Source organism: Nerophis ophidion, linkage group LG14 (assembly GCF_033978795.1).
Source record: "Nerophis ophidion isolate RoL-2023_Sa linkage group LG14, RoL_Noph_v1.0, whole genome shotgun sequence".
NCBI lineage: Eukaryota > Metazoa > Chordata > Actinopteri > Syngnathiformes > Syngnathidae > Nerophis > Nerophis ophidion.
In genome coordinates, this window is record NC_084624.1 from 39,959,102 (window position 1) to 39,985,478 (window position 26,377).

General features: G+C 43.0%; 1 protein-coding gene and 1 long non-coding RNA gene across 2 annotated transcripts in view; one reads left to right on the forward strand and one right to left on the reverse strand.

Annotated features, from left to right (window-relative positions):
• LOC133568675 (receptor-type tyrosine-protein phosphatase N2-like) overlaps window positions 1–26,377 on the forward strand; it is a 163,270-nt gene that overhangs the window by 121,195 nt on the left and 15,698 nt on the right. The window contains exons 13-18 of the mRNA XM_061920760.1: window positions 712–924; window positions 4,980–5,180; window positions 18,288–18,435; window positions 20,171–20,244; window positions 21,348–21,425; window positions 21,501–21,620. Of these exons, the coding sequence (XP_061776744.1) occupies window positions 712–924; window positions 4,980–5,180; window positions 18,288–18,435; window positions 20,171–20,244; window positions 21,348–21,425; window positions 21,501–21,620 (834 nt within the window). The remainder of the gene's footprint in view (window positions 1–711; window positions 925–4,979; window positions 5,181–18,287; window positions 18,436–20,170; window positions 20,245–21,347; window positions 21,426–21,500; window positions 21,621–26,377) is intronic.
• LOC133568677 (uncharacterized) overlaps window positions 8,963–26,377 on the reverse strand; it is a 35,868-nt gene continuing 18,453 nt past the window's right edge. Inside the window, exon 2 of the long non-coding RNA XR_009809645.1 lies at window positions 8,963–9,490. This is a non-coding gene — a long non-coding RNA (uncharacterized LOC133568677). The remainder of the gene's footprint in view (window positions 9,491–26,377) is intronic.

Below are 26,377 nucleotides of genomic sequence, written 5' to 3' on the forward strand. Positions count from 1 at the left end.
AAACAAATTAACATTTATTAGCACATGTACAAAAGTATCAAAAATTGTTACCATTGGTACTTGAAATAGGCACCGTATCGGTTCAAATGTGAGACCTCCCATCCTTAGCCCCAACTAAATCGTCGCTACAATTTGGTGGTGCCGATGTTTTTATGTTATCTGTGTAAATAATCTTAATATGTGTAAATGATCTAATAAGAAAGACTACATTAAGATTTTGATTCCAAAATATATTCAATTGAAAACCGATTTTGTTTGTTTTAAAACAGATCAGTTTTGTTAATTTTTGTTGTTGCATTTCTAATCATGTCAGGGTTGCGCAAATATTCCTTTTAACTGCGTAAACAAATCATTTTGTGTTGTCATTGTGAAATAAATGCGGCTACTGCCTCACATGGCGAAAATGTGTATTGCAGGTACATACATGTGTATTATTAGTATTACATGTTTTATACCAACCGTATCCACTCGGGGTTCCCACATCTGCGGTCCCCTCCAAGGTTTCTCATTGTGCCCATTGGGTTGAGTGTTTTCTTGCCCTGATGTGGGATCTGAGCCGAGGACGTGGTGGTGGCTTGCACAGCCCTTTGAGACACTTGTGATTAAGGGCTATATAAATAAACTTTGATTGATTGACTGAAGTGTTTGTGACGGGTAAAAGTGTACTGGACGTCTACTAACAACCAACATGTTCTGGTGTGTGTGCCACAGGGGAACCACATCAACCAGATCCCCACCAAGTACAGCCAGGCTGAGTCCACCAAGTTCCTGGTCCTCACCGTGGTGTCCATCCTCTGCATCGTGGGCGTGCTGCTGGCCTCCACCGTGGTCTACTGCCTCCGCCATCGCTCGCACCACAAGCTCAAGGAGAAGCTGACCAACCTGGGCGCAGACACCAGCGGGGATGCCACCGCCACCTATCAGGTAGAAAGGAGCCTCATCTTCAACCTCAAAAACTCTGGAGCCGTGGAAGCCATCGATTGCCCTACAATTTCAGAGTTAGGGTACCTACAGGGGTGGAGCCAGACATAGTGTGTGTTAATTGGTGCAGGGAAGGATCGTTTGTGGAACGTAACATAACAATTTTAGATTTCCAAAACCTTCCAATGGACTGAAATGCTTGGTGGAAACGTGTCTTGAGAAAGTAGTGTCCGCCCTTGCTTCCTGTTTCAAGCTGCTGCAGGTTGTTGTTGTGGTTTAGTGCGTTGGCCCCGCGACTAATTCCACCCCTCAACACCCCCGCCTGCTGCAAATATCCTTTAGCTGGAATAACGTAAGAGTGTGAAATTTAATTTGCAGAATCCAATATTAAGTGGCGATTTGAGCAGAGAATTGGATTGAGATTTGTGTCGTCCCCCCTTGACCTTTTTCCTTCGCCATGTTTTTAAATGAGAGCGTACCCGCGAGCATTGATTTCTTCGAATGAGGCCGGCCGCGCTGCTAAGTGCTCGCTCTCACTGTGCTCCTTCTCCGCCACGAAGGAGAGCGTTTCTCACCGGGAAAAAAAATGCACATAAAAACAGCAAACATTTATTTTACTTAACCTGCCTCTCAGACTGCCAAAGATCTTTGAGCGACACCTCACTCCTGTTGACAGGTGCCGTCACGCAAAAGCGCTTCTCCCCGTCTCAGCACTGTCTCTTTTTGTCACCTTCTGTGTGTGTGTGTGTGTGTGTGTGTGTGTGTGTGTGTGTGTGAACACAGCAGCAATACACACACGTACAGTTGTCGTATGCATACAAAATTCTGTTCACGCCACTTTGCCACAAGCTTCCTATCAACCGCCGCCCCCACAACCCCTTCCTCCCCCTCCCTCAGCTCACAAGCCTGTCAATCAAACCTTTTGCAAACAAACGGCGACATGGGATTGGTCGACGTCTAGAGGGGAGACTGTGATTGACAGGCGACGGCGACGCTCATCAGTCAATCACTCGGCCGTGTCATCCTTTTACACCGAAACCTCGGACTTGATCGTATCTCGTTCTCTTCATCTCCACGTGATCGTGATCTGTACTTGCGGTCGGTGTGTCCACGTTAAGAGGTGGCACTAATTAGGGTGACACTGACACGCCCACCGTTGGCGAGGTCGATGTTCACTTTTCGGGTTCTCTGGCAGGACGCCCATGAGGGCATGCTGGGTCTTTTGGGGGCTTTGGCTGCTTTCATTATTAATGAAAGGAGGTCACGAGGACACGCGAGGGTTAAGAGTCCCGGCTGAGCGCTTCAGCACGTTGCCATGGCAACAGTTGATATTAGTTGTGTCAGTGGATTGTGCCTTTGTTCTAGTCACTAAATGGCTGTGATAGGAATGCTAATTGTGACGGCTCAGTTTAGCGCCTTGACGCAGACGCCGGAGTCATGAAATTACAAAACATTTCATCAGGAAGATATGCAGTATAAATGACGGTGTAAGAAAATACTAAACAGGCAATGGGAAATTCCAGAAACTACTACTAATAATGAAACTCAAGGTGTCCATGAAAACAAGCACAAGGCCATAATGGCCGTAAACGACACAAAAAGGTGCGGAGCAACAAGGGCAGACCAGGAAGACGCCAGCAAAAAAAGTACCGAAAAAAACCTACCCACAACGCAGAGTCTGCGATGAGGTGGCGACTTGTCCAGGGTGTACCCCGCCTTCCGCCCGATTGTAGCTGAGATAGGCGCCAGCGCCCCCCGCAACCCCAAAAGGGAATAAGCGGTAGAAAATGGATGGCTGGATGGACAACGCAGAGTGAAAAACTAACAACAAACAAATAATATGGTGTGTTTCATTTGTACTGGATGAGAGGTTGGAATTTTAGAAATCTTAGTTGGATTTCCTACTCAATAAATGACAAGTTCTCACCATCGAAGAGTTGGCTTTCAAATACGGCTTTTCTGAGTGTAAACAGTATGAAGCTTCTGTAATATCCGTTTGTGGAGGGAGATGTAGCCAGCACTGCCCGCAGGAGCAAAAGTCACCACCTCTGTCCATGGTGCTGAGGACAGAGCAACAACAGACGGGGGGTGTGGCAGTGCTGACGGCGAGATACAGCTGGCAGGTGATTAAATTTCACAGGTGGTACATGTTAATCTAATCATCTGTTGTCTTTAACAGTAAGTGGCCGGGAGCAGGAGGCAGAGAGGATACGGACGTGGCTGAAAGGTCGCGTCCTGCTGGAGAGAGAACTTTATTTAAAACCTTGTGATTATTAAAACCTGCACACTGGCCTCCTGTCCTGTGTCTGACAGTGGGACTGCGAGGAAGCAACTTCCACACCGTTATTCGCACTTCTGACTATTTCCGTTCATAATGTATTGTTTACGTCTATATGGTAATGTCACTGTTGTGTAAAGGACATTTTTTCATGTGGTATGTGCGTATTGCATTGCTAGCAATGCTGTGTTTCTTCTTCATCCACTGTGTTTGAAGGTAGCAATTTGTACAGGTTGTTTATATTTAAGTGAGGCAAGTGCAAGGATAGCTTTCACGGATGTGTCCATCTTGATTTCCAACTTTGTTTACCGGGACACTCATAGCTCGACTGTGAAGTCATTCCTAACTTAAATGATAAATGGGTTGTACTTGTATAGCGCTTTTCTACCTTCAAGGTACTCAAAGCGCTTTGACACTACTTCCACATTTACCCAATTACACACATTCACACACTGATGGAGGGAGCTGCCATGCAAGGCGCCAACCAGCACCCATCAGGAGCAAGGGTGAAGTGTCTTGCTCAGGACACAACGGACGTGACGAGGTTGGTACTAGGTGGGATTTGAACCAGGGACCCTCAGGTTGCGCACGGCCACTCTCCCACTTCGCCACGCCGTCCGTAACTTCCAACTTCCGAGGTATATGGAACGCACAATCAAGACTTAGCATGGAAGCTAGTGAGCACATACTTGCCAACCTTGAGACCTCCGAATTCGGGAGATGGGCAGGGGGCTGGGGGGTGTATATTATAGCGTCCTGCAAGAGTTAGTGCTGCAAGGGATCCGGGTATTTGTTCTGTTTTAGTTGTGTCATGGTGCGGATGTTCTCCTGAAATGGGATTTTCATTCTTGTTTGGTGTGGGTTCACAGTGTGGTGCATATTTGTAACAGTGTTAAAGTTGTTTATAACGCCATCCTCAGTGTGACCTGTATGGCTGTTGATCAAGTATGCCTTGCATTCACTTATGTGTGTGTAAACGCCGCATATATTATGTGACATGGCCGGCACGCTGTTTGTATGGAGGAAAAGCGGACGTGACGACAGGTTGTAGGACGCTAAACACTGTGCCTTTAAGGCACTCTCCCAATATTGTTGTCTGGGTGGAAATCGTGAGAAACCGGGAGATTTTCGGGAGGGGCACTGAAATTCGGGAGTTTCCCGGGAAAATCGGGAGGTTTGGCAAGTATGAGTTAGCAAGAATAGAGAACTTCCAGCATGTGTATCGGCTGGGGACATCTCTGCGCTGCTGATCCGCCTCCGCTTGGGATGGTTTCCTGCTGGCTCCGCTGTGAACGGGACTCTCGCTGCTGTGTTGGATCCGCTTTGGACTGGACTCTCGCGACTGTGTTGGATCCATTATGGAACTTTCACAGTATCATGTTAGACCCGCTCGACATCCATTGCTTTCCTCCTCTCCAAGGTTCTCATAGTCATTATTGTCACCGACGTCCCACTGGGTGTGAGTTTTCCTTGCCCTTATGTGGGCCTACCGAGGATGTCGTAGTGGTTTGTGCAGCCCGTTGAGACACTAGTGATTTAGGGCTATATAAGTAAACATTGATTGATTGATTGAACAAGGAGAAACCAAGTTTGCAGTTTGCAGTTTGCCTGGTGTGGACGCAGGTCTTATGTTGTTTATTGACTATTGCGTCCACTTGCCTTGTTGCTCCGTCCCCAATCACCAGACCAATAATACAAATAAAATAAAGTAGGAGCTGGTGGGTTTGCAGACCCTGACAGATGATCTGATGCTAAGATAACCGCTTCTGCTGTTTCCCAGGACCTGTGTCGACAGCGCATGGCGGTCAAACCTCAGGCTGAGCGCCGCCCCGAGCCCGCCTCCTCCAGGATCAACAGCGTGTCGTCTCAGTTCAGCGATGGCGGCACGGCCGTCAGCCCATCGGCTCGAAGCAGCCTGTCGTCGTGGAGCGAGGAGCCCGCCCATCCCAACATGGACATATCCACTGGTCACATGATTTTGGTAAGGAACATTCATTAACTATTAAAAACCCTTAATGGGCCTGACATTATATGGAGGGTGAGTAAATGTAATCTACATCTGATACTTTTATCACAAGTGTGTATGGACAGACAATTTTATCTTAGTCAAATGTCAACAATTTACATTTTAACGTAGATTTGAATGACATTTGGCCTCCTTTGCACTATAAATCAATACAGATAAATTGATACAGATAGATGAAGCAGCCCAGTCCTAGATGTTATTAGCCAGTATTCAATATTTAAGCCTCTCATCGATGCCTTTTATCCAAAATGTTGTAAGACTTTTCTGTCAGATATCGCTGCAAGATCTTCATGCGTATGAAAGGCAACCCTCTTCGTCTTCCACCTCGTCTTGTATTTCATCTTTCATTACGCCCACCAGTTCTCACCCGCCTTCCCGCTGCAGGAGAGCCTCTCTGGCTTTATGTCAAGCGGCGACGTAATTACGATGTATACTGTAGCTGCTCTATTCAACCACCCACCACCCTAAAGCCTTGCCCCCTCCCCTCCTGTGCCCTCAACATGCATGCATTACGAAGCCGCCGGTGAGGCGCGTGACACTGTGATGTTTGATGTGCTTGGATGCTACAGAGATAGCTCAGAGGTTCAGCAGAAGCATTTGCCGCCATTTGGGTATTGTTGTCCGCACGCCAATGTTTCATCTCACAAGATGGCCAAATAAATGGAAGTGTGTAGAGGTTTATATTTAAGGCAGTAAAGGAGCATAGGAATTATTATAAGTGTTTGTCATGTGACCCAAAATAGCATCTCATTTCCAAAAGCTTTTATTTTTATTCTTTTTTTACCTTCAATGCTAATTTTAAATCAATGTGACAATCATATGGGTTCAATCCCAGGCTCAGGATCTTTCTGTGTGGAGTTTGCATGTTCTCCCCGTGACTGCATGGGTTCCCTCCGGGTACTCCGGCTTCCTCCCACTTCCAAAGACATGCACCTGGGGATAGGTTGATTGGCAACACTAAATTGGCCCTAGTGTGTGAATGTGAGTGTGAATGTTGTCTGTCTATCTGTGTTGGCCCTGCGATGAGGTGGGGACTTGTCCAGGGTGTACACCACCTTCCGCCCGAATGCAGCTGAGATAGGCTCCAGCACCCCCCGCGACCCTGAACGGGTGGAAATGGATTGATGGATGGTGCCAATCATTATCCTTTAATTAGGTTTCAAAAATTAACTTATTAGAAATATAATGGGGCAGCACGGTGGAAGACGGGTTAGTGCGTCTGCCTCATAATACGGAGGTCCTGAGTAGTCCTGGGTTCAATCCCGGGCTCGGGATCTTTCTGTGTGGAGTTTGCATGTCCTCCCCGCGACTGCGTGGGTTCACTCCGGGTACTCCGGCTTCCTCCCACCTCCAAAGACATGCACCTGGGGATAGGTTGATTGGCAACACTAAATTGGCCCTAGTGTGTGAATATGAGTGTGAATGTTGTCTGTCTATTTGTGTTGGCCCTGCGATGAGGTGGCGACTTGTCCAGGGTGTACACTGCCTTCCCCCCGATTGAAGCTGAGATAGGCACCAGCGCCCTCTTCGACCCCAAAAACGTGAATAAGCGGTAGAAATGGATGGATGGATGGAAATTACAATTGTTAGTTTTTTTTTTTTTAAATGTCTTCAATGAATTAGTAAAAAAAAAAAAAGCTAGGGGGAATATTGCTAATAGGCGTTTAGCCTTAAAGAGGAACTGTACTTTCTATGCATTCAAACTAGTAAATAAATGCGAACAAAAGTCCGCTTACAATGGAGCATATGGGGGTCGCTCTATTCTGCGTATAAAACACCTACAAACATCCAAACACCTCAATTAAGGTTTTCTATACATGACGTAAGTATATACTGTATGTAATGTAGTAATAGGCACATTCATAACAACATGTAGCATTTATGCATTTTGCTCGTTTTAAGAATACGGAAGCACATTAATTTCTCAAACGCAATCACTAAATACTCACTTCATGAGAGCCAACAAAAATAATAGAACATCCCTTAACGTACAATATTTGCTGTCATTGGGATGCCGACTGCTAGGATGTTGATATATTTCCGTTTAGATGAAGAATGACTCATAATTCTAGTACAAAAAATGGAGGTGGAACAAAGTGTCTTTTGGGGTGTTTTTCGTCACTCCCGGGTATAAATTGGCTGTCAAAGTTGACCAACTTCTTGGTTAATGTCCACAACATTTTACTATCAACGTGAAAGACTTGATTTATAATTTTGAATGAACTTTCACGGACTTGTTAACACAGGAGCGTAGCTGGGTTTGTAGAGCGGCCGTGGTAGCAACTTGAGGGTTCCAGGTTTGAGTCCGAGTAACTGCTGTTGTGCAAGACACCTTCGACACCAATGGATAAAGGTGGATAAAGACATCAACTTTATCCACCTGCTTCCAGTGTCACCCACACTGGTTTCAATGTAGCTTCCAAGGTAGTAGTAGTTTATAGTTTAGTCTTTATTTGAAGGCACAATGCACAGAAACATTAAGCTGAAAGACAGATAGTTCTGCACCAGATTACAGCCAAATAGCTAATTTCCATCTGCAGTCCCTGGCTACCTTAAATCAAAGGGATACACAAATCATGCAATACAATTCTAACAATAAAATCATACTGTAGCATGTAATCAAATCAAGAAAAGTCACAAAATGCCCTTGAATTGAAACATACTTAATATACAATACAACCACACCTAATCTACTTCATTAGGTGTGGATAATGGGTTTCACTATGGAAGAGAAAAAGCACTATATAAATATAATTCAGCAGCCTAAAGTTGCCTCTCTCTTATCAATGAGCCGCTAAATGAAGTCCTTAACGTTAGCGCTTATCAATCAATCAATCAATCAATCAATGTTTATTTATATAGCCCCAAATCACAAATGTCTCAAAGGACTGCACAAATCATTACGACTACAACATCCTCGGAAGAACCCACAAAAGGGCAAGGAAAACTCACACCCAGTGGGCAGGGAGAATTCACATCCAGTGGAACGCCAGTGACAATGCTGACTATGAGAAACCTTGGAGAGGACCTCAGATGTGGGCAACCCCCCCCCTCTACGGGACCGAAAGCAATGGATGTCGAGCGGGTCTAACATGATACTGTGAAAGTTCAATCCATAGTGGATCCAACACAGCCGCGAGAGTTCAGTTCAAGCGGATCCAAGACAGCAGCGAGAGTCCCGTCCACAGGAAACCATCTCAAGCGGAGGCGGATCAGCAGCGTAGAGATGTCCCCAACCGATACACAGGCGAGCGGTCCATCCTGGGTCTCGACTCTGGACAGCCAGTACTTCATCCATGGTCATCGGACCGGACCCCCTCCACAAGGGAGGGGGGGGACATAGGAGAAAGAAAAGAAGCGGCAGATCAACTGGTCTAAAAAGGTCTATTTAAAGGCTAGAGTATACAGATGAGTTTTAAGGTGAGACTTATAGTAACAATATTGCTAAAACTGTGTCAATATTCAGGTCACAAAATGTAAATGGTGTATTGTTGGCATTTTTTGGATGGTTATTTGTTGGGGTTTATATTCGGAAAAGACGCAATTGAAGCAGTGATGTTAGGGCTCCCAATCATTGCATTGTAAGGGGACTTTTATTTACGTGTATTTACGATTTAGAATGCATTAAAAAACATATGTGTTCTTGTCTCTCAGAAGGATTGTGAATTATAGGGAAAATACCAAAAAATGCAGCTCCGTTTTAAATGTTCTATAGAAAGCATGAATAGCAACAATGCTTATGAGACACTGTCAACGTTTTAATGATTTTACAGGAATATAATGCTCTTTGTTCAGTTTCAAAACATGTCAAGAATAACTTTGGCATGAACAATCTAACATATTTATAACATTGTTCGCATTGGTTAGTAGTATTTTAATGTCTTCACTGTTCTGGTGGTTTCAGCACCATGGGCAGCTCCGCCAGGCGTGCGTTGTGTCCAGACGGTGCATGCGTCCTCCCACGCGGGGAACACTCCACAGTGGAGTAGACGTTACATAAGCAGTGTCACCTCTTCACTTTGAAAGCGTTCACGCTGCATGCTATCATTTGGAGCTTTTTTTAAAGGTCAAACTTGCTCTCGCTGCCCACAGAGGAGCACGTCAAGCTAAAAACATCAAAGAGATGAGCCAGAAACCTGTATGCCATTAAAGCCGCCCACCACTCCTCGTTTTGTTCTCCGGCTCTCGTTCCTCTCAGTTCTTTTTTATCCTGCCGGCAAGAAAACACTGTCTCCAACATCCTGTGTCCCTTTGGGCTCCTTTACCTGCCAATACAACATTTCAGTTATTAAAAACAGACAATGAAGTGGCTGTCCAGTAAGACTTGGAAGTACTGAATGTCTTTGAAAGCACCACCAGGCACTCACCAGGTGTAATGTCCTCACACCGATGACAATTCTGGTATTTATTTTGGTGGCACGTCATCATCAACATCATAACACTGAGGATATAATTGCGTGAAATTGCTTGCACATCCAAAATTTGTACAGAAATAGCAAATGCAATCACCATTTCTGCACTGGTAATGCGTGGTAGTATAAATCATGTTGAGGGTTCATTATCCCACATAAGAAAAAAGTTTTCCTTTTGAAAAATGGAGGATGAAGAAGATATTTATTCATAGGAAGTGAGAACTAATGTTCATCTTTTTTCCAAAATGGTCTCCTCATAAAACTCAACTTAGAAATGCTGTTACTCATCCTCTTTGTGCTCCTCATTTTATATCATCAGTGCCTCACCGACAACACTGAATTTAACTGTTTTCTCTTTCATGCCAGACGACAAAGGAAGTAATTTATTGATACTTTGACACCATGTTCTTTTATTAAACCAACTACTCTTGTTTTATTGACTTAATTTCTGTCCACATGATCATCTTTACAAATGATCATCTGCACTCTTGGCATGCGGAGGAGTGATCATATTCATTGATTCATATGATTTTATATTGACTTTCTGAGGATTATTTCTAGTGTTTCTACATGTGGCTTTCTGTTGAGTTTGTGAAATGTTACTATGGAGGAGCTTTAGCATACATTTTAATGATTTTATCGAGAATGGCTTAGTAAATCCTACTGTGGTTTTCTGTTCCTAAAGTCTGAAATCTTACTGTGGATTAGCAATCACATTCATATAATGATTTTATTTTGAGTGGATTATTTTGAATCCTCTTACTATAAAGTTTGTGAATTGTTACTGTGGAGGATCGTTCATTTAATGATTTTGTTTTCACTTAGTGAATTATTTTGAGTTGTCCTGTTACTAAGGTTTGTTACATGTTCCTTTGGAGTAGCGATCATATTTATTTACTGACACTATTTCTACTATGTGGATTATTTTGAGTCTTTACGAGGTTCTCTGTAACCAAGGTTTGTCAAATGTTCATTCATTTAACAAATGTGTTTTAATTTATTTGGATTATTTTAAATCTTTCTGTGGCTTACTGTTACCAAAATTAATAAAATGTTACTGTGGAGGAGAAATCACATTCAGTTATTTTATTTTTATACTGGATTATTTTGAGTCCTTCTGTTATTAAGGTTTGGTAAATGTTACTGTGGAGGAGCAATCACATACATTTAATAATTTAATTTTGAGTCTGTATTATTTTGAGTATTTCTCATGCTCTCTGTTACTAAGGTTTGTGAAATGTTACTGTGGAGGAGCATTCATTCATTTAATGAATTTGTTTTCACTTTTGGGATTATTTTGAGTCTTTCCGTGGCTTAATGTTACTAAAGTTTGTGAAATGTTAACGTGGAGGAGCAATCACATTCAGTTATTTTATTTTGACTGTGGATTATTATGAGTTTTTCTGTTAAAATACTTGTTAAATGTTACTGTGGAGGGGGAAACACATACATTTAATAATTTAATTTTGACTGTAGATTAAGTTGGGTCTTTCTGTTACCGAGGTTTGTTCAATGTTGCTTTCGAGGAACGATCAGTCATTTACTGAAATTATTTTGAACTTTGTGAATTATTTTGAACCTTGTCTGTGGCCTTCTGTTACTAAAGTTAGTCACTAGTTATTTTGACTGTAGGTTATTTTGAGTGTTTCTGGGGCTCTTTGTTACTAAGGTTTGTGAAATCTTACTGTGGAGGAGCATAGATTCATTCAATGAATTTGTTTTAACTTTTTGAATTATTTTGAGTCTTTCTGTGGCTTACTGTTCTTAAAGTTATTGAAATGTTACTGTGGGGGAGCGATCACATTCAGTTATTAATTTTATTTTGAATCTTTCTGTTATTAAGGTTTGTTAAATGTTACTGTGGAAGAGCAATCCCATACATTTAATCATTTAATTTTGACTGTGGATTAATTTGGGTATTTTTTGTTACCAAGGTTTGTTCAGTTACATTGGAGGAGGGATCACAGTCATTCACTGACAATATTGTGACTTTGTGGATTATTTTGAGTCCATCTGTGACTTTCTGTTACTAAAGTTAGTTAAATGTGACTGTGGAGGAGTGATCACATTATTTTAATGATTATATTTCGACCGCAGATTATTTTGAGTCTTTCCGGGGCTCTCTTTTACTAAGGCTTATCATCTTTGCTAACTCCATGCTTCGTTCATGTTGTTCCTCAAGAGCTGAAGTTGGTCTGATAAATAAAACGAAAAAAAATAATGTGACTGCGTTAAAGCCGAAGCTCCTGCTCACTGCTGCTCCTAAAAGAAAAGAAAAGAGAAACCTCCTTTTTCCAAGCAGACTACTTCCATGTCGTCATCTATTCGCTGCTTTTAATTTGCGTGGAAGCAGCTTTCAGCATCTTATCTATGTTAATGTATTAAGGGGTCCCATGTGACTCCGCCCCCCTCCCCCACATCCTCTCCGCCTGTGTTTTAAGAGGATTAGTGGACTCTCTATAAAGCACATTATCTTGTCCTTTGTTGCAGGCCAAGCAAGTGTTAGAGATTATACTCCATCCAGATTAGCTGCCACTTTGTTTGTGCTTCTCCGCCGTGCGTTCAGCTGGGACGCGATCTGTCACGCTCACGGGTCGCCGGGTCAAGTACACGCACCCCCCTGCCTCCATCCGATTCAGAGACACACCTAACTTTTCGTATGCCCCACCTGTTTGGTTTGGTTTCATTTTAACCAAATCTTTTTCCTGGTTTTTGTACGTCGTTTTAGCAATGGTACGTATCGTAATATTGCACATAACAAATCAAGTCAAACAAAAATTACTTTTATGACGGCAAGATAAACCGGCATAGGGCCATTAAAAGTGGCGAGTGCTAGCACTTTGATAAAGAAGGTGAGAAACAACATTGAATTCAAAACAGAACTCGAAAACTAGAAAAGTACAACGATGGTGTCCTCTACCTTCTGCTCTCTTCCTCCTTCTCCACTCATTGACGGTGTGGCGCGGTTGGGAAATTGGCTGTGCCAGCAACCTGAGGGTTCCTGGTTCAATCCCCACCTTCTACTATCCTAGTCACGTCTGTTTTGTCCTTGAGCAAGACACTTCACCCTTGCTCCTGATGGGTCCTAGTTAAGCGCCTTGCATGGCAGCTCCCACCATCAGTGTTTGAATGTGTGTGTGAATGTGGAAATAGTGTCAAAGCGCTTTGAGTTCCTTAAAAAGGTACAAAAGCACTATACAAGTATAACCCATTTCCTTTGCTGTCGTCAATAAAGGTGAAAGTGATGTTACATTTTTATAGTTTCATTCATCTTTTATATTTATTTCAAATGGTTTTCTGCCTGTAAAACTATAACTATTCTTTATAGAATGTATTTTTGGCTGGAACTGTATAGGTAGGTAGGTAGGTCTTTATTGTCATTGCAACAAGTACAACAAAACTTTGTTTTCAGCACAAACCTGTTCAAGATTAGACAAACAAACAGTGTACAGGGTTACAGAACAAGAAGGCTGATGGGTCGCCATAAGGCACCCCGTAAAAGATGGGAAAAAGGTAAACGCTGGGGAAGGATGAGTGAAAAAATACAATCCAGACTGGGCTCCTAAGGGGCCCCAGTTCGGAGTGGGAAAAAACCTGTATAATCGTATTTGTATTATTATAGGAAGAATGTATTTGGTTTCTGTCTGATTTTGGTTTTGTCGGACCTTTTAAAACGGATGACTAACCAATGGTTCCCACTTTAACTACCTGTACGTGACACACTCAAGGTAGAATTATGAGGTGAGCCAAGGTCAAAGGTCAAAGGGGTTCATGTTTTCTTCCATGGAGCCACAATGGCGTCTTATTGCACTTTATTGCGCCTTATTGCAGACATGAACCCCTCCCCCCACTCCCAGCTGTAAAGGGGATTATTCACTGTTTGGACGACACATGGCGATCTCAGCACCTCCTGATTGGATTGCTGTAATCCCTTTAGACTGCCACAAAACCATATTACCCTGGCATTAGAGCGGGGGTGGGTGGATTTCGCGGTGTTGTGGGATTGTCGAGTGATGTTGGGAGTAAAAAAAAAATAGATATGTTAGACAGTAGGCCCAATTTAATGGTCTGTAATAACCACCGAGACAACAGAAAGTAGTTTTATATGATGTAAGAACAATATACCACTGACTTGGTGTCTTCAGTACATAATGCCAGCTGGCGTGGAGCTCACATGCTCACTGTTAGCGTGTTAGCATTATCTTAATTTTGCGTTTCAGACATTGATTTACAGGACATGTGAATAGTACAGCAAATTTGCCAAAGCACTTCTATTACCTAGTGTCATCTTATGAGGTGCTAACATGCTAACTACATTATAAGCGTTTTAGCATTTTATGCTATAGGTGGCACAGGGGTTGGTGCATGTTCCTCACAATGTAAAGGTCCTGAGTAGTCCCGAGTTCAATCCCGGGCTCGGGATCTTTCTGTGTGGAGTTTGCATGTTCTGCCCGTGACTGCGTGGGTTCCCTCCGGGTACTCCAGCTTCCTCCCACCTCCGAAAACCTGCACCTGGGGATAGGTTGATTGGCAACACTAAATTGGCCCTAGTGTGTGAATGTTGTCTGTCTATCTGTGTTGGCCGTGCGATGAGGTGGCAACTTGTCCAGGGTATACTCCGCCTTCTGCCCGAATGCAGCTGAGATAGGTTTCAGTACCCCCTGCAACTCCAAAAGGGACAAGCAGTAGAAAATGGATGGATAGATGGAATTTTCATGTTCTGTTTCAAGACATGTACATGGCTGATATGTTAAAAATACAATATAATGGCCGTAGCACTTACGTTCTCCAGTGCCATTTTGCGTGGTGTTTGCATGCTCACTGTGAGTATGTTGACATTTTTTTATTATTTTCATGTTGAATTTTGGACATTTACATTGTGTAAATATCCCAATAGAACACCAGCAGCACTTTTGGTAGCTAGTGGCATCTTATGCAAGTGTCCAAAAATGTTTTTCTATCTGTTGCATTCAGTGGAAAAAGTTTAAGGTGCTGCCACCAAAAAACTTTAAGGTGCAGTTGTGGATTTTTTTCTGCAGGAATACTCAACGTGATTGTATTTTATTTACAGCTATTTAGTCCTAAATAAAATATGATCACTTTTACAACTATTTAGTCTATTCCTAAACTGCTACCTTATCGTGGTAGAGGAGTTTAAATGTCCCAATGATCCTCAGAGCTATGTTTTTGGGGGTTTTCTGTGCCCCTGGTAGGGTCTCCCATGACAAACAGGTCCTAGGTGAGGGACCAGACAAAGAGCAGCTCGAAAACTTCGATGAAAAATCAAAACCAAGGACCCAGATTTCCCTCGCCCGGACGTGTGTCATCGGGACTACCCTCTGAAACCAGGCTTGGAGTTGGGGCTCAATGGCAAGCGCCAAGTGGTCAGACCTGTCCCCAGGGGGTGCGGCCGGACACAGCCCGAAGGGCAACATGGGTCCCCCCCTCCAATGAGCTCACCACTCATTAGAGGTGGCATACAGGTCGGGTGCAATGCGGGCTGGGAGGCAGCTGAAGACAGGGCCCTTGGCGGTCCAATCCTCGGCTACATACGGTAGCTCCTGGGAAGTAGAACGTCACCTCGCTGTAAGGGAAGGAACCTGAGCTGGTGCACTAGGCGGAGAAGTTCCAGCTGGACCTTGTTTGACTCTTAACGCACAGCAAGTTCTCTGGAACCAGTCCTCTCGAGAGGGGCTGGACTTTCTTCCACTATGGCTTTGCAAGCAGTGAGAGGCCACGGGCTGGGGAGGAAATATCTCTTGCTCTGTTTCTCAGAGCCTGTACATTGGAGCTGAACCCGGTAGACGAAAGGGTAGCTTCCCCCCACTTCCGGGTGTGGGGACAGGTCCTTACTGTTTGTGCTTACGCATCAAACAATAATTCAGAGCACCTTACCTTTTTGGATTCATTGGAGGGGGTACTGGAGAATATTCCCCCAGGTAATTTCCTTGTTCTGCTGGGGGATTTCAATGCTGAAATTTGCAATGACAGTAAAACCTGGAGAGGCGTGATTTGGTAGAAACGGCCGCTCAGATCTAAACACGAGTGGTGTTTTGCTATTGGACTTTAGTGCTTGTCACAGATTATTCATAACGAACACCATGTTCAAACGTAAGGGTGTCCATCTGTGCACTTGGCACCAGGACATCTTAGGCTGCAGTTTGATGATCGACTTTGTGGTTGTGTCATAAAATTTGCAGTCTCATGATTTGGACACTCAGGTGAAGAGAGGGGCGGAGCTTTTTACTTATCACCACCTGATGGTGAGTTGGCACTGATTATGGATGCAAAGGCATTGTTAGGGTCTGCTGGAAATGTCTAGCAAAGTCTCTCGTCAGAGAGTTTCAACTCCGACCTCTGGAGAACTTTGAACATGTCACGAAGGACTCACTGGACATTGAGTCCGAGTGGACCATGTTCCATGCTCTGCCGGAGCTGTGACCGCAAGGTGGTTAGAATCGTGGCGGTAATCCCAGAACCTGCTGTGAGGAATGCCGTCAAGATGAAGAATGAGTGCTATCAGGTCCTGAGGTAGCGGACAGGTATCGACAGGCCAAGCAGTGTGCGGCTTCAGCATTCGCAAAGGCAAAAACTCTTGACATGGAGGAGTTCGGGGGAGCCATGAAAAAAGACCTCCAGACATCTTAGAAGCGACTCTGTACCCCCATCCGGCACGTCAGGAGGGGTGAGCAGTGTACTGTCAACAACATGTATGGTGGGTATGGTGTGCTGCTGACTTCGACTAAGTATGTTGTGGATCGGTTGAGGGAATACTTGGAGGACCTCCTCAATCCCACTTACACGTTTTCCTATGTGAAGTGAAGTGAATAAAATTTATATAGCGCTTTTTCTCTAGTGACTCAAAGTGCTTTACATAGTGAAACCCAATATTTAATTTGTATATTTAAACCAGTGTGGGTCACACTGGGAGCAGGTGGGTAAAGTGTCTCGCCCATGGATACAACGGCAGTGACTAGAATGGCGGAAGCGGGGATCAAACCTGCAACCCTCAAATTGCTGGATCGGCTGCTCTAACAACCAAGTTATACCGCCCCTATGAGGAAGTAGTGCCTGGAGGATCTGTGGTGGACTTCTTATTTCTGGGGCTGATGTTACCGAGGCAGTTAAAAAGCTATTTGGTAGCCAAGAGGGGATGAGATCCGCCCAGAGTTTCTTCAGGCTTCGGATGTTTCGGGACTGTCTTGGTTGACAAGACTCTGCAGCATTGTGTGGACATTGGGGGAAGTGCCTCTGGATTCCCTGTATGATCGGTGTCAGAGCTTGGTCCGCATTGTTGGCAGAAAGTCGGACCCGTTTCCAGTGAAGGTTGAACCACCGCCAGGGCTGCCTTTTGTCACCTATTCTGTTTATAACTTTTATGGACAGATATACTTAAGCACTGTCAGGGCGTTGAGGGAATCTAGTTTTGTGGCTGCAGGATTACATCTCTGCTTTTTGCAGATTATGTGGTCCTGCTGGCTTCATCTGGCCAAGATCTTCGGCTCTCACTGGATCGGTTGGCAGTCAGGTGTGAAGTGACTGGGATGAGAATCAGCACCTCGAAGTCCGAGTCCATGGTTCTCACCTGGAAAAGGCTGGACTGCCATCTTTGGATTGGAGAGGAGCTCTTGCCCCAAGTGGAGTAGTTCAAGTACCTCAGTGTCTTGTTCGCGAGTGAGGAAAGAGTGGAATCGTTAGATCGGCAGGCCGATCAGTGCACCATCTGCAGTGATGCGGACCTTGTATCGATCTGTCGTGGTGGCAAAAGGGGCTAAGCTTGAAAGCAAATCTCTCAATTTACCAGTCGATCTACGTTTCTATCCTCACCTATTGTAATGAGGTTTGGGTTATGACCAAAAAGACATGATCCCGGATACAAGCAGCTGAAATGAGTTTCCTCTGTCCAGTGAAGGGGCTCTCCCATAGAGAGAGGGTGAGAAACTCTGTGTAATTTGGGAGGAGCTCGGAGTAAAGCCACTGTTCTCCACGTTGAGAGTAGCCACCTGCGGTGGGGAGATTGGCTGGTGAGAGGGAGGTCTGGGCTTCTCTGCTAGGGCTGCTTCCCCCACGACCCGACCTCGGATAAGCGAAAAGAAAACGTATTGATGGAGTCCTGAAATATCCTGTTTTTAAATCAACTCACTCCCTTGTTTGAGGATCACTCTGCTTGTAATTAATTATATTTCTTACTGACACTGAATAATCAACTGCAGACATTAGCATAATTCCAGCAGCTCGTTTGTTTGATATTTGCGTTCATGCTGACAAACTCATCAGACTGCAGCTGCATTGTCATCAATACTGCATCCAAGCTGGTGGCTTCTGATTGATTGCTTCACTCCAACAGCAAAATTCTAGTATTCTTTGAGGACATGTCACATGACTTCTATACACAACATTTATGTTGTGTATAAAGTGTATTCATAATATGTTGTGCAAAGGAAATTTCATAATTTTCGGAAGTTCATTTTGTACTTAACATTGTTTAAAGGGTTAGGCGCAATAAGTGTTCAACTTCAGCCTAAACCCTTTCGGTCTGCAACCTTTTCATTTTCAATCTATGAATGTACAACTGTTTGTTTGTTTTGTTGACCACTGACAGAAGAACAATAAACTAAACTAAACTTCCTGTCTGCTCTGTGTCTTTCAGTCCTACATGGAGGATCACCTGAAGAACAAGGACCGACTAGAGAAGGAGTGGGAGGCGTTGTGTGCCTACCAGGCAGAACCCAACACTAGCACCATGGGCCTGAAGGACGGCAATGCCAAAAAGAACCGCTCTGCTGCTGTGGTTGCTTGTAAGACGACTCTTATGTCCTACAGTCCTGAGAAGGTGACGTGTCGCTGTAACATGACTAGATCATCATCATACATTAGGTGATACTTCACAGCAGCAGAAACCTGCAGAGGCTTCTGTTAAAGCTCTCCTGCACAGACCTCATCAATGATTCATAACACACGTCTGCAGAAATAAGAAATAAGTCCATTTTGAAAGTTCTGTCCCGTTGTATCCAGCGGGCTTAATGAAAGCGGCTTGTCAGCAGTTCATCAGGATTCATTTCTACTTCTTATTATAAAAGCGCCGTGGGCTTTGCGGGTAAAATGTCAGAACCGTTTGGCTGGGATCACACAGGACCTCAGAAAGGCCACCAGCGAGACAAATTAAAAATCTTCCTAACCCACAGATGTCCAAACATTTTCTTCAAGCGCCCAATACTGAAAAGTGAAAGGACATTCTGATGTTTTATTTGTGTAAAGACAATAAAAACAATCCAACGTAGACTGAAAAAAAAATACCTCAGGGATTGTGTCATATAGTATGTGACAAATTGTAGTATTAGTATCTGCTTTATTACATGTTTGCTGTTAAAATGTATACTTGGAATATGCTAATTCCAAGAAGCAAACATGAACTATACAAGTTTAACATCACATAATGATTGAGCAAGTCTGCCTCATGAAATGTCCATATATAGAGAGCAAGGTTGTTTATGTAACATGCCATTTAAAAAGAGTAACAAACTTTTAGATTGGAAAATTGTATGAAAACATTACAATAATACTAACAACTACACCAGTTTTATGAAGTAATGAAATAACAATGTTCATCATTTATCTTGGAGAGTGGATTTCTGCTGTCTATCCTCCCTGCTGTTTCTCCGTTTTTCCTTGTATTCATGGATAAATGTATGCTGTTGAGACATTATTTTAACGTCCTTGCCTGCATTATTTACTTATTCGGCTTCCCACTCTACCATGTTTTTGATGATGGATTTCTTTAATTCAATAAACTTTATCCACTTTCTTCTTCTCAACACTGTCCTTCACGCTCACTTTCTTCCTTTCCATAGAAAACACACTTATGTTGATTTCTAGCAATAAGATAATGCTAATGAATAACACCAGATGTTTTGGTCCGACCTTACGGGGTTCACTGTGTCATTTGCTATGCCAACTAGTGGCGTGGATGCTAGTTACTCTTAAGTTTGCAACATAAAGAACAAAGATCCGGAAGACAGCTCTTAACAAAACACTAAAAAGTATATATTAGGAGGATGAAATTACAAGAAAAAAGTTGTAGTTTTATGACGGTACAAAAGTTGTAAAAGAACAAAATGTTTAAAATGTAAATCTTTATGGTCTATAAGTATTTTTAAAACATTGGGCGGCTGCCGTATTACTTTAATGTATAAATTATGTATTATTGTCATTTCACAAGTAGGGAAAAAGTCTAAGATATTTTATGGGACGATCCAAATGTTTTTGATGAGACTCTATTGAAGTGCTGCAATGGGCCATTAAAAACGAGGAAGGAAAAATATTGCAGTATTATTGTTTTAAGTACGTGTACAGCAGACATAGCATTGGACTATTGGAAATGATATTACCGCATATGGGTTCATATATATTACATTTACTGGACTAAATATGGGAGAACTTAAAAAAAAGTAATTTTACTGAGGCGCATGAATTGTTAAGGAACATGTCCGAAATGCCATATGCAGCTCTGACTTCCCCCATTTTTGTTTCTAGATGATCATTCAAGAATCACCTTGAGGCTGGAGAACAGTCAAGGCAACTCTGACTACATCAACGCCAGCCCCATTGTAAGTACACACACACACACACTCCCTGTGGCCTTCAATAAACACAGTGATGGAACGCTTGCTTAGCTTTGGCGGTGTGTGTGTTTGTGTGTGTGTGTGTGTGTGTGTGTGTGTGTGTGTGTGTGTGTGTGTGTGTGTGTGTGTGTGTGTGTGTGTGTGTGTGTGTGTGTGTGTGTTGGCATGTGAATATTCATGATGCTTGCGTGCATCCAAGACCGCAGGCGAGTGTTGGCGTGAAGAGTTTGAGAACAGCAAATTGATCCACGGAGTCTTGGGAAATGATTGTTTTTGACCTTGGCTGATGCTAATGTGATCCAAATTGTTTTGTTTACTCTTACGCTGCGCTGACACAGGCCTTTTTCCTCGCTGGCGGCCAATCCCCTCGCAAGAAGCGATGGGAAAAGAACCTGTGTTGGGAATTAGAGCGACTTGTTTCCCTCAAGGCATAACAACACTGCCGACAATATAAATCTGTGTGTGTGTTTCCCTGTTCCACACGCACAAACAGATGCAAATAAACAAATCAACTGGAACATGCACACAGTATTGTTACAGCGTCAAAAGTGAGCATAAGCAGCTTTATTTTGGCTTTAAGGTGTGTACCTAATGAGGGGTCCAGTGGTGGAATGTTGCCTTTGTACCTACAGCTGTTTTTCTGCTGTGTGATTTGGAGTCTTTGTGTGTTTTAATGAGCAACACACTGAAGTTGCTTATGCGTAAAGGGAACAGTGGACCATTTAAGATAATTCTGTGGGCAGAAAAAAAACCTCAGAAATGATCGGTCTTCACTTTTAATCACCTCGCAGCTAAATTGGTCTCGCCAATAATTATGTTTAGCGTACAAATTTGCATTGTAATAGGCGGGAGCATCGCTCAACCGCTCGCTAATGCGTATCACGTCTGCACGCCCACAACGTCCCTCAGCAATTTCTGTCAAGGGGAGGTTTGACGGGCAGCCTTGCCCGACAAGCAGCCCGTACATGCAAGCTAATGCTAGCACTGATCACACAACAGGAGTCGCTAATTCTGCATCTGTCCTGCAGCCCAGTGCACGTTGGCCATGTTGGCTCACGATGGTGTTTACCTGTTTGTGTTCGCTGCAGATGGATCATGACCCCAGGAACCCCGCCTACATCGCCACGCAAGGCCCATTGCCGTCGACTGTGGCCGACTTCTGGCAGGTCGGCTGTCCCAAACATTGGAGCGGGTCTGATGCCATGAGAAGAATGTTGAAAGAACGACACATTTCTTTGCAGATGGTTTGGGAGAATGGCTGCGTGGTCATCGTCATGCTGACGCCGCTGGTGGAGAGCGGTGTGAAGCAGTGTTACCACTACTGGCCTGACGAGGGCTCTAACCTTTACCACATCTACGAGGTACGATCGCCACACACTGCCTTGCTAAGGAGTCACACGGAACAACAAGTCACAACATCAGTAGTGTTTTTTATTAACTTCTCTGGATAAAGAGTAGACACACCTTTCTTCCAACATGTCACAACACGCTATGATATGGTTTAACATCTGACACGATATTACCACACATTACCACTAGGAGTGTAACGATTTGTCTTAATTCATTTGATTCAATATTTGTGGGTGACGATTGTCAGGCTTGGTCAAAAGATTGGACTCAAATGCAGAGTAGGGATTAATTCGGCAGGCTTTTATTTTGAAAGCTTCCTTTCACCTCCAGAGTCAGGGCTATAACTAAACCCGTCAGCGAAAAAGCTTCCAAAAAAACGAACAACCGAAAATCACTCCGAAAGGAGGAAAACACAAAAACAATAACGAACTATACTTGACGCCGTATATTCTATGACATTTATTATAAACAATAAATACTATAACAGGAGGAAGAAACAATGGCTATGAAACTTCTACACCGTCTCTAAACGGCGTGGCGCAGTTGGAGAGTGGCCGTGCGCAACCCGAGGGTCCCTGGTTCAAATCCCACCTAGTACCAACCTCGTCACGTCCGTTTTGTCCTGAGCAAGACACTTCACCCTTGCTCCTGATGGGTGCTGGTTAGCGCCTTGCATGGCAGCTCCCTCCATCAGTGTGTGAATGTGGAAGTAGTGTCAAAGCGCTTTGAGTACCTTGAAGGTAGAAAAGCGCTATATAAGTACAACCCATTAATCTAATAAACGTTAACAATAAACTGTCACTCAAAAAAATTGAGGAAAAGGAAGAACTGTAAGGAAAAACTGAAAACTCACCAGTTTGGCTGAAAAACTAAATTACACAAAATCACTCTGCTGAGTAGGAGAAAAAGAAAACTCAAAATATCAATGAAAGAATTCAGGATCAAGGTATTTAAACACGAGACGAGGCAAGGCATGGACAGGTCGCTAGAGAGGCACAAATAAACGAGACAATCTGGCACAAAACAAAGGGAGGCTTAGGCTAATAAGACACATGAGGGTAGTGGGGAACAGGTGGAAACAATCAGGGGTCAGGGATGACGTCAGACTGATGACACAAAAGGCAGGGCAAGTGACCTGAAATGAGAGGATTTTCTTTTCAAACAGAATAAACCAAGACAAGACATCCCTCAGCGCGGTGTGACAACGATACGATTCCGGAACAATTTTCTTTTTTTTTCACAGCAATTCGATCCGAAATGATTCAGTGAGTTGAAATCCATTCAGTAACTTTTTGGCAAAAAAAAAAAGAAAATCATCCAGTGTGACATACTGTGAAATAAATACTGGATACTCGACGCTGCAGGGGAAGTTTCCTATATTCCTGTTCTTTCTTGTAAAGCAATGATATATAAATGAATTACGGATACAAACAAGCAAGTAAACAACGATTAATGTCCAATGTATTTACACAGTGGCGGGCCGTGCATTTCCCACCTAGGCCTTCAGTGATGTCCGACTTCAATAATTACCTCTCAAAATACCATCATTTATGTCAGCACATGACAATTGCTGGAGAAATACTATACAGAAACACATTTACACCCTACTGGTCACTTGAACACATCACCAGTGTACAAAACGGGTTATTTTCTATCACATTTAAAAAAACAATTAAAACGCATCAGCAATTAAAACATACTGTATGTTATGTGGTACTGTGGAAAATAAAATTGCAAAAAACATATTTTAAAGTCACAAAATAAAACATTTGAACTCATAATTTATAGCACCAATTCAACGCTTTTATAAGCCAGTGGTACCCCTCGTCGTCGGCTTATTCGTGCGGAAATGGCGAGCATTTCATCGCCAAAACAGCTGAGCAAGCTTCCAGGGTCGGCCGACATGGTCTCACAAGATGTAGTTTCTCTTTAAATATCCTTCTTGAAAATGGCCTTCCACCTAATCAACGTTTTGTTCTCGTTCTATGCTATCCCGGTCTGGCTGCGGCGCAACACTTCCCGCTTCCTGCTAAATTGAAACCTGTGGATGGATACTCACTTTGGAATGACAAGTGAGGAGTATCTAATCACAGTCTCGTTAACATCAGGCTACTTAGATAAGCTACTGTCAACAACTCATGATCTGACCATGAATTGATTAACGTGGACCCCGACTTAAACGAGTTGAAAAACGTATTCGGGTGTTACCATTTGTGATCAATTGTAATACATATTTACTGTACTGTGCAATCTACTAAAAAAAGTCTCAATCAATCAATCAATTATTGGCTATCGCAACTGTTTATCAACTCTGTGTTCTCAAATTCATCCGCTAACTGTCCCTGTGAGTATCCAATTACAGGACGCATAAATGTCACATTTTAACGTGAGGCCATCTAGAAAGCCTTACTGACAACAACTCGTGATCTGATTGACTATCTCAATTATCTATCAACTGTATGTGCCCGTTCACTTACAGTGCACGGACGTCCACATTGTTGATTCTGAAGGCCCCGAGCAGATTTCATACAGCATGTCAACATAAGTTAGCTGAATTCTGATTGGTTACAAACTAAAACTAAAGACAACAGCACTGGAAGGAGCATAATAAGACATGAAGAGAATATTAATACTTTAGATATTTAGGGAAAGTAACTACAAAAATACTTTTATCTTTAATTATGATCATGATTTCTGGTTATGTTAGGCCAGCAGAGAAGGCCTTGCTGACCCTGACAGCACACCACTGCATTTACATCTTATTTGCATAGAGTGTAACCAACACTTAAGGTTGAATTTACATCAATAACAATAAATAAACCTAAGTAAACCTTTTCTGCTCACATTTTTAACATTCAAGCAATTTTCAATAAAAGTACAATAACCAATATTTTCAGAGTAAATTTAACTGGTAAATAAAGTTAACTGACCCGGCCATTAAGTATCTGTTCTCCGCCCTGGCGTCGCAGGTGACAAACCGTGTCCAAGGTGCATCCCTTTCTATTTTCCATAGCATCCTTCATTCATCTCTGCTATTTTTCTTCTCATAAAATAACTTTTATTGGCTGGCAGTTGCGTGTTGTGTGTCATACTTCATGGTGTTGTGTTCCGGAAGTCAGTGCGCTGCAGTAATCTGCTCCGCTGTCACTTCTGTTTTGTCAGTCGCCTCCTTTGTGGTTTAAAGTTGTGCTGTGCCTTGAAATGATCGTGTTGTTTAGTCTGTATTTGCTGTGGCTCTTGCAATTGTGCCGTCGCTGAAAATGTTGTTGTGTTGTAATGAGGCATGACGATAAATGCTTTAAAATGTAGTATCGGAAATGTTCAGTATTGGTTTCAAAATGATCGGTATCAGTTTCAAAAAGTAAAATTCATGACTTTTTAGAACGCTGCTGTGTACACAGACATAGGGAGAAGTACAGAGCGCCAATAAACCTTAAACACACTGCCCTTGCGTACTGGCCCAGTCACATAATACCTACGGCTTTTCACACACACAAGTGAATGCAATGCAATGCATACTTGGTCAACAGCCATACAGGTCACACTGAGGATGGCCGTATAAACAACTTTAACACTGTGACAAATATGCGCCACACTGTGAACCCACTCCAAACAAGAATGACAAACACATTTCGGGAGAACATCTGCACCATAACACAACACAACAAATACCCAGAACCCCTTGCAGCATTAACTCTTGCGGGCGGAAGACGCCACCTCATCGCAGGGCCAACACAAATTGACAGACAACATTCACACTCACATTCACACCCATCCAGCCATCCATTTCCTACCGCTTATTTCATTTGGGGCCGCGAGGGGCGCTGGAGCCTATCTCAGCTACAATCGGGCAGAAGGCGGGGTACACCCTGGACAAGCCCCCACCTCATAGCAGGGCCAACACTGATAGACAGACAACATTCACACTCACATTCACACACTAGGGCCAATTTAGTGTTGCCAATCAACCTATCCGCAGGTGCATGTCTTTGGAGGTAGGAGGAGGGAACTCACGCAGTCACGGGGAGAACATGCAAACTACAAACAGAAAGAACCCAGAGCCCGGAATTGAACCCTGACTACTCAGGACCTTCGTATTGTGAGGCAGACGCACTAACCCCTCTGCCACCATGAAGCCCCCGATTTTGAGTTACCAATGAACAAATTGCAATTAAATATTTTAGATGTTTGACATCATGTTACAACATGATGTAATATGTTTTAACATGTTAAAAGACATTACAACATGTAACAACACACATTACCAAGCACGTTACAACAGATTATAATTAGTGCTGTCAAATGATTACTTTTTTTTAATCAGGTTAATCACATTTTGGAATTTGGATTAATAACGATTAATCACAGGTGATTGATTACTAGCCTGTAAAAATAAAATTTGCAGAGGGAAAGACCCCCAAAATGGTACACAAATGCAATTTTATCGTCAGAATGTCATCCAGAGACGTTTTAACGGTTTTACTTGAATGCATGTCATTTATTTGCACATAAGATGGTAACAGTTTTATCTAAAGGTCTTTCAGGCTGTATTGCCAGCAAGCACAGCAGCGTCTCTCCTCCTTCATTTTTGTACTGACATATGCATTGATCAGATCACTGACCGTAAAGAAGTAAAGGTAAAAGAGCTTGCACGGTCAAAATCAATTACATTATTAATCAAAGTGTGTTCCTGAATAATGAAATATTTTTGCGGGATTAATCACGGGTTAACTCTTTAATTTGTTAACTTGTTTAAGATTTTACAAAA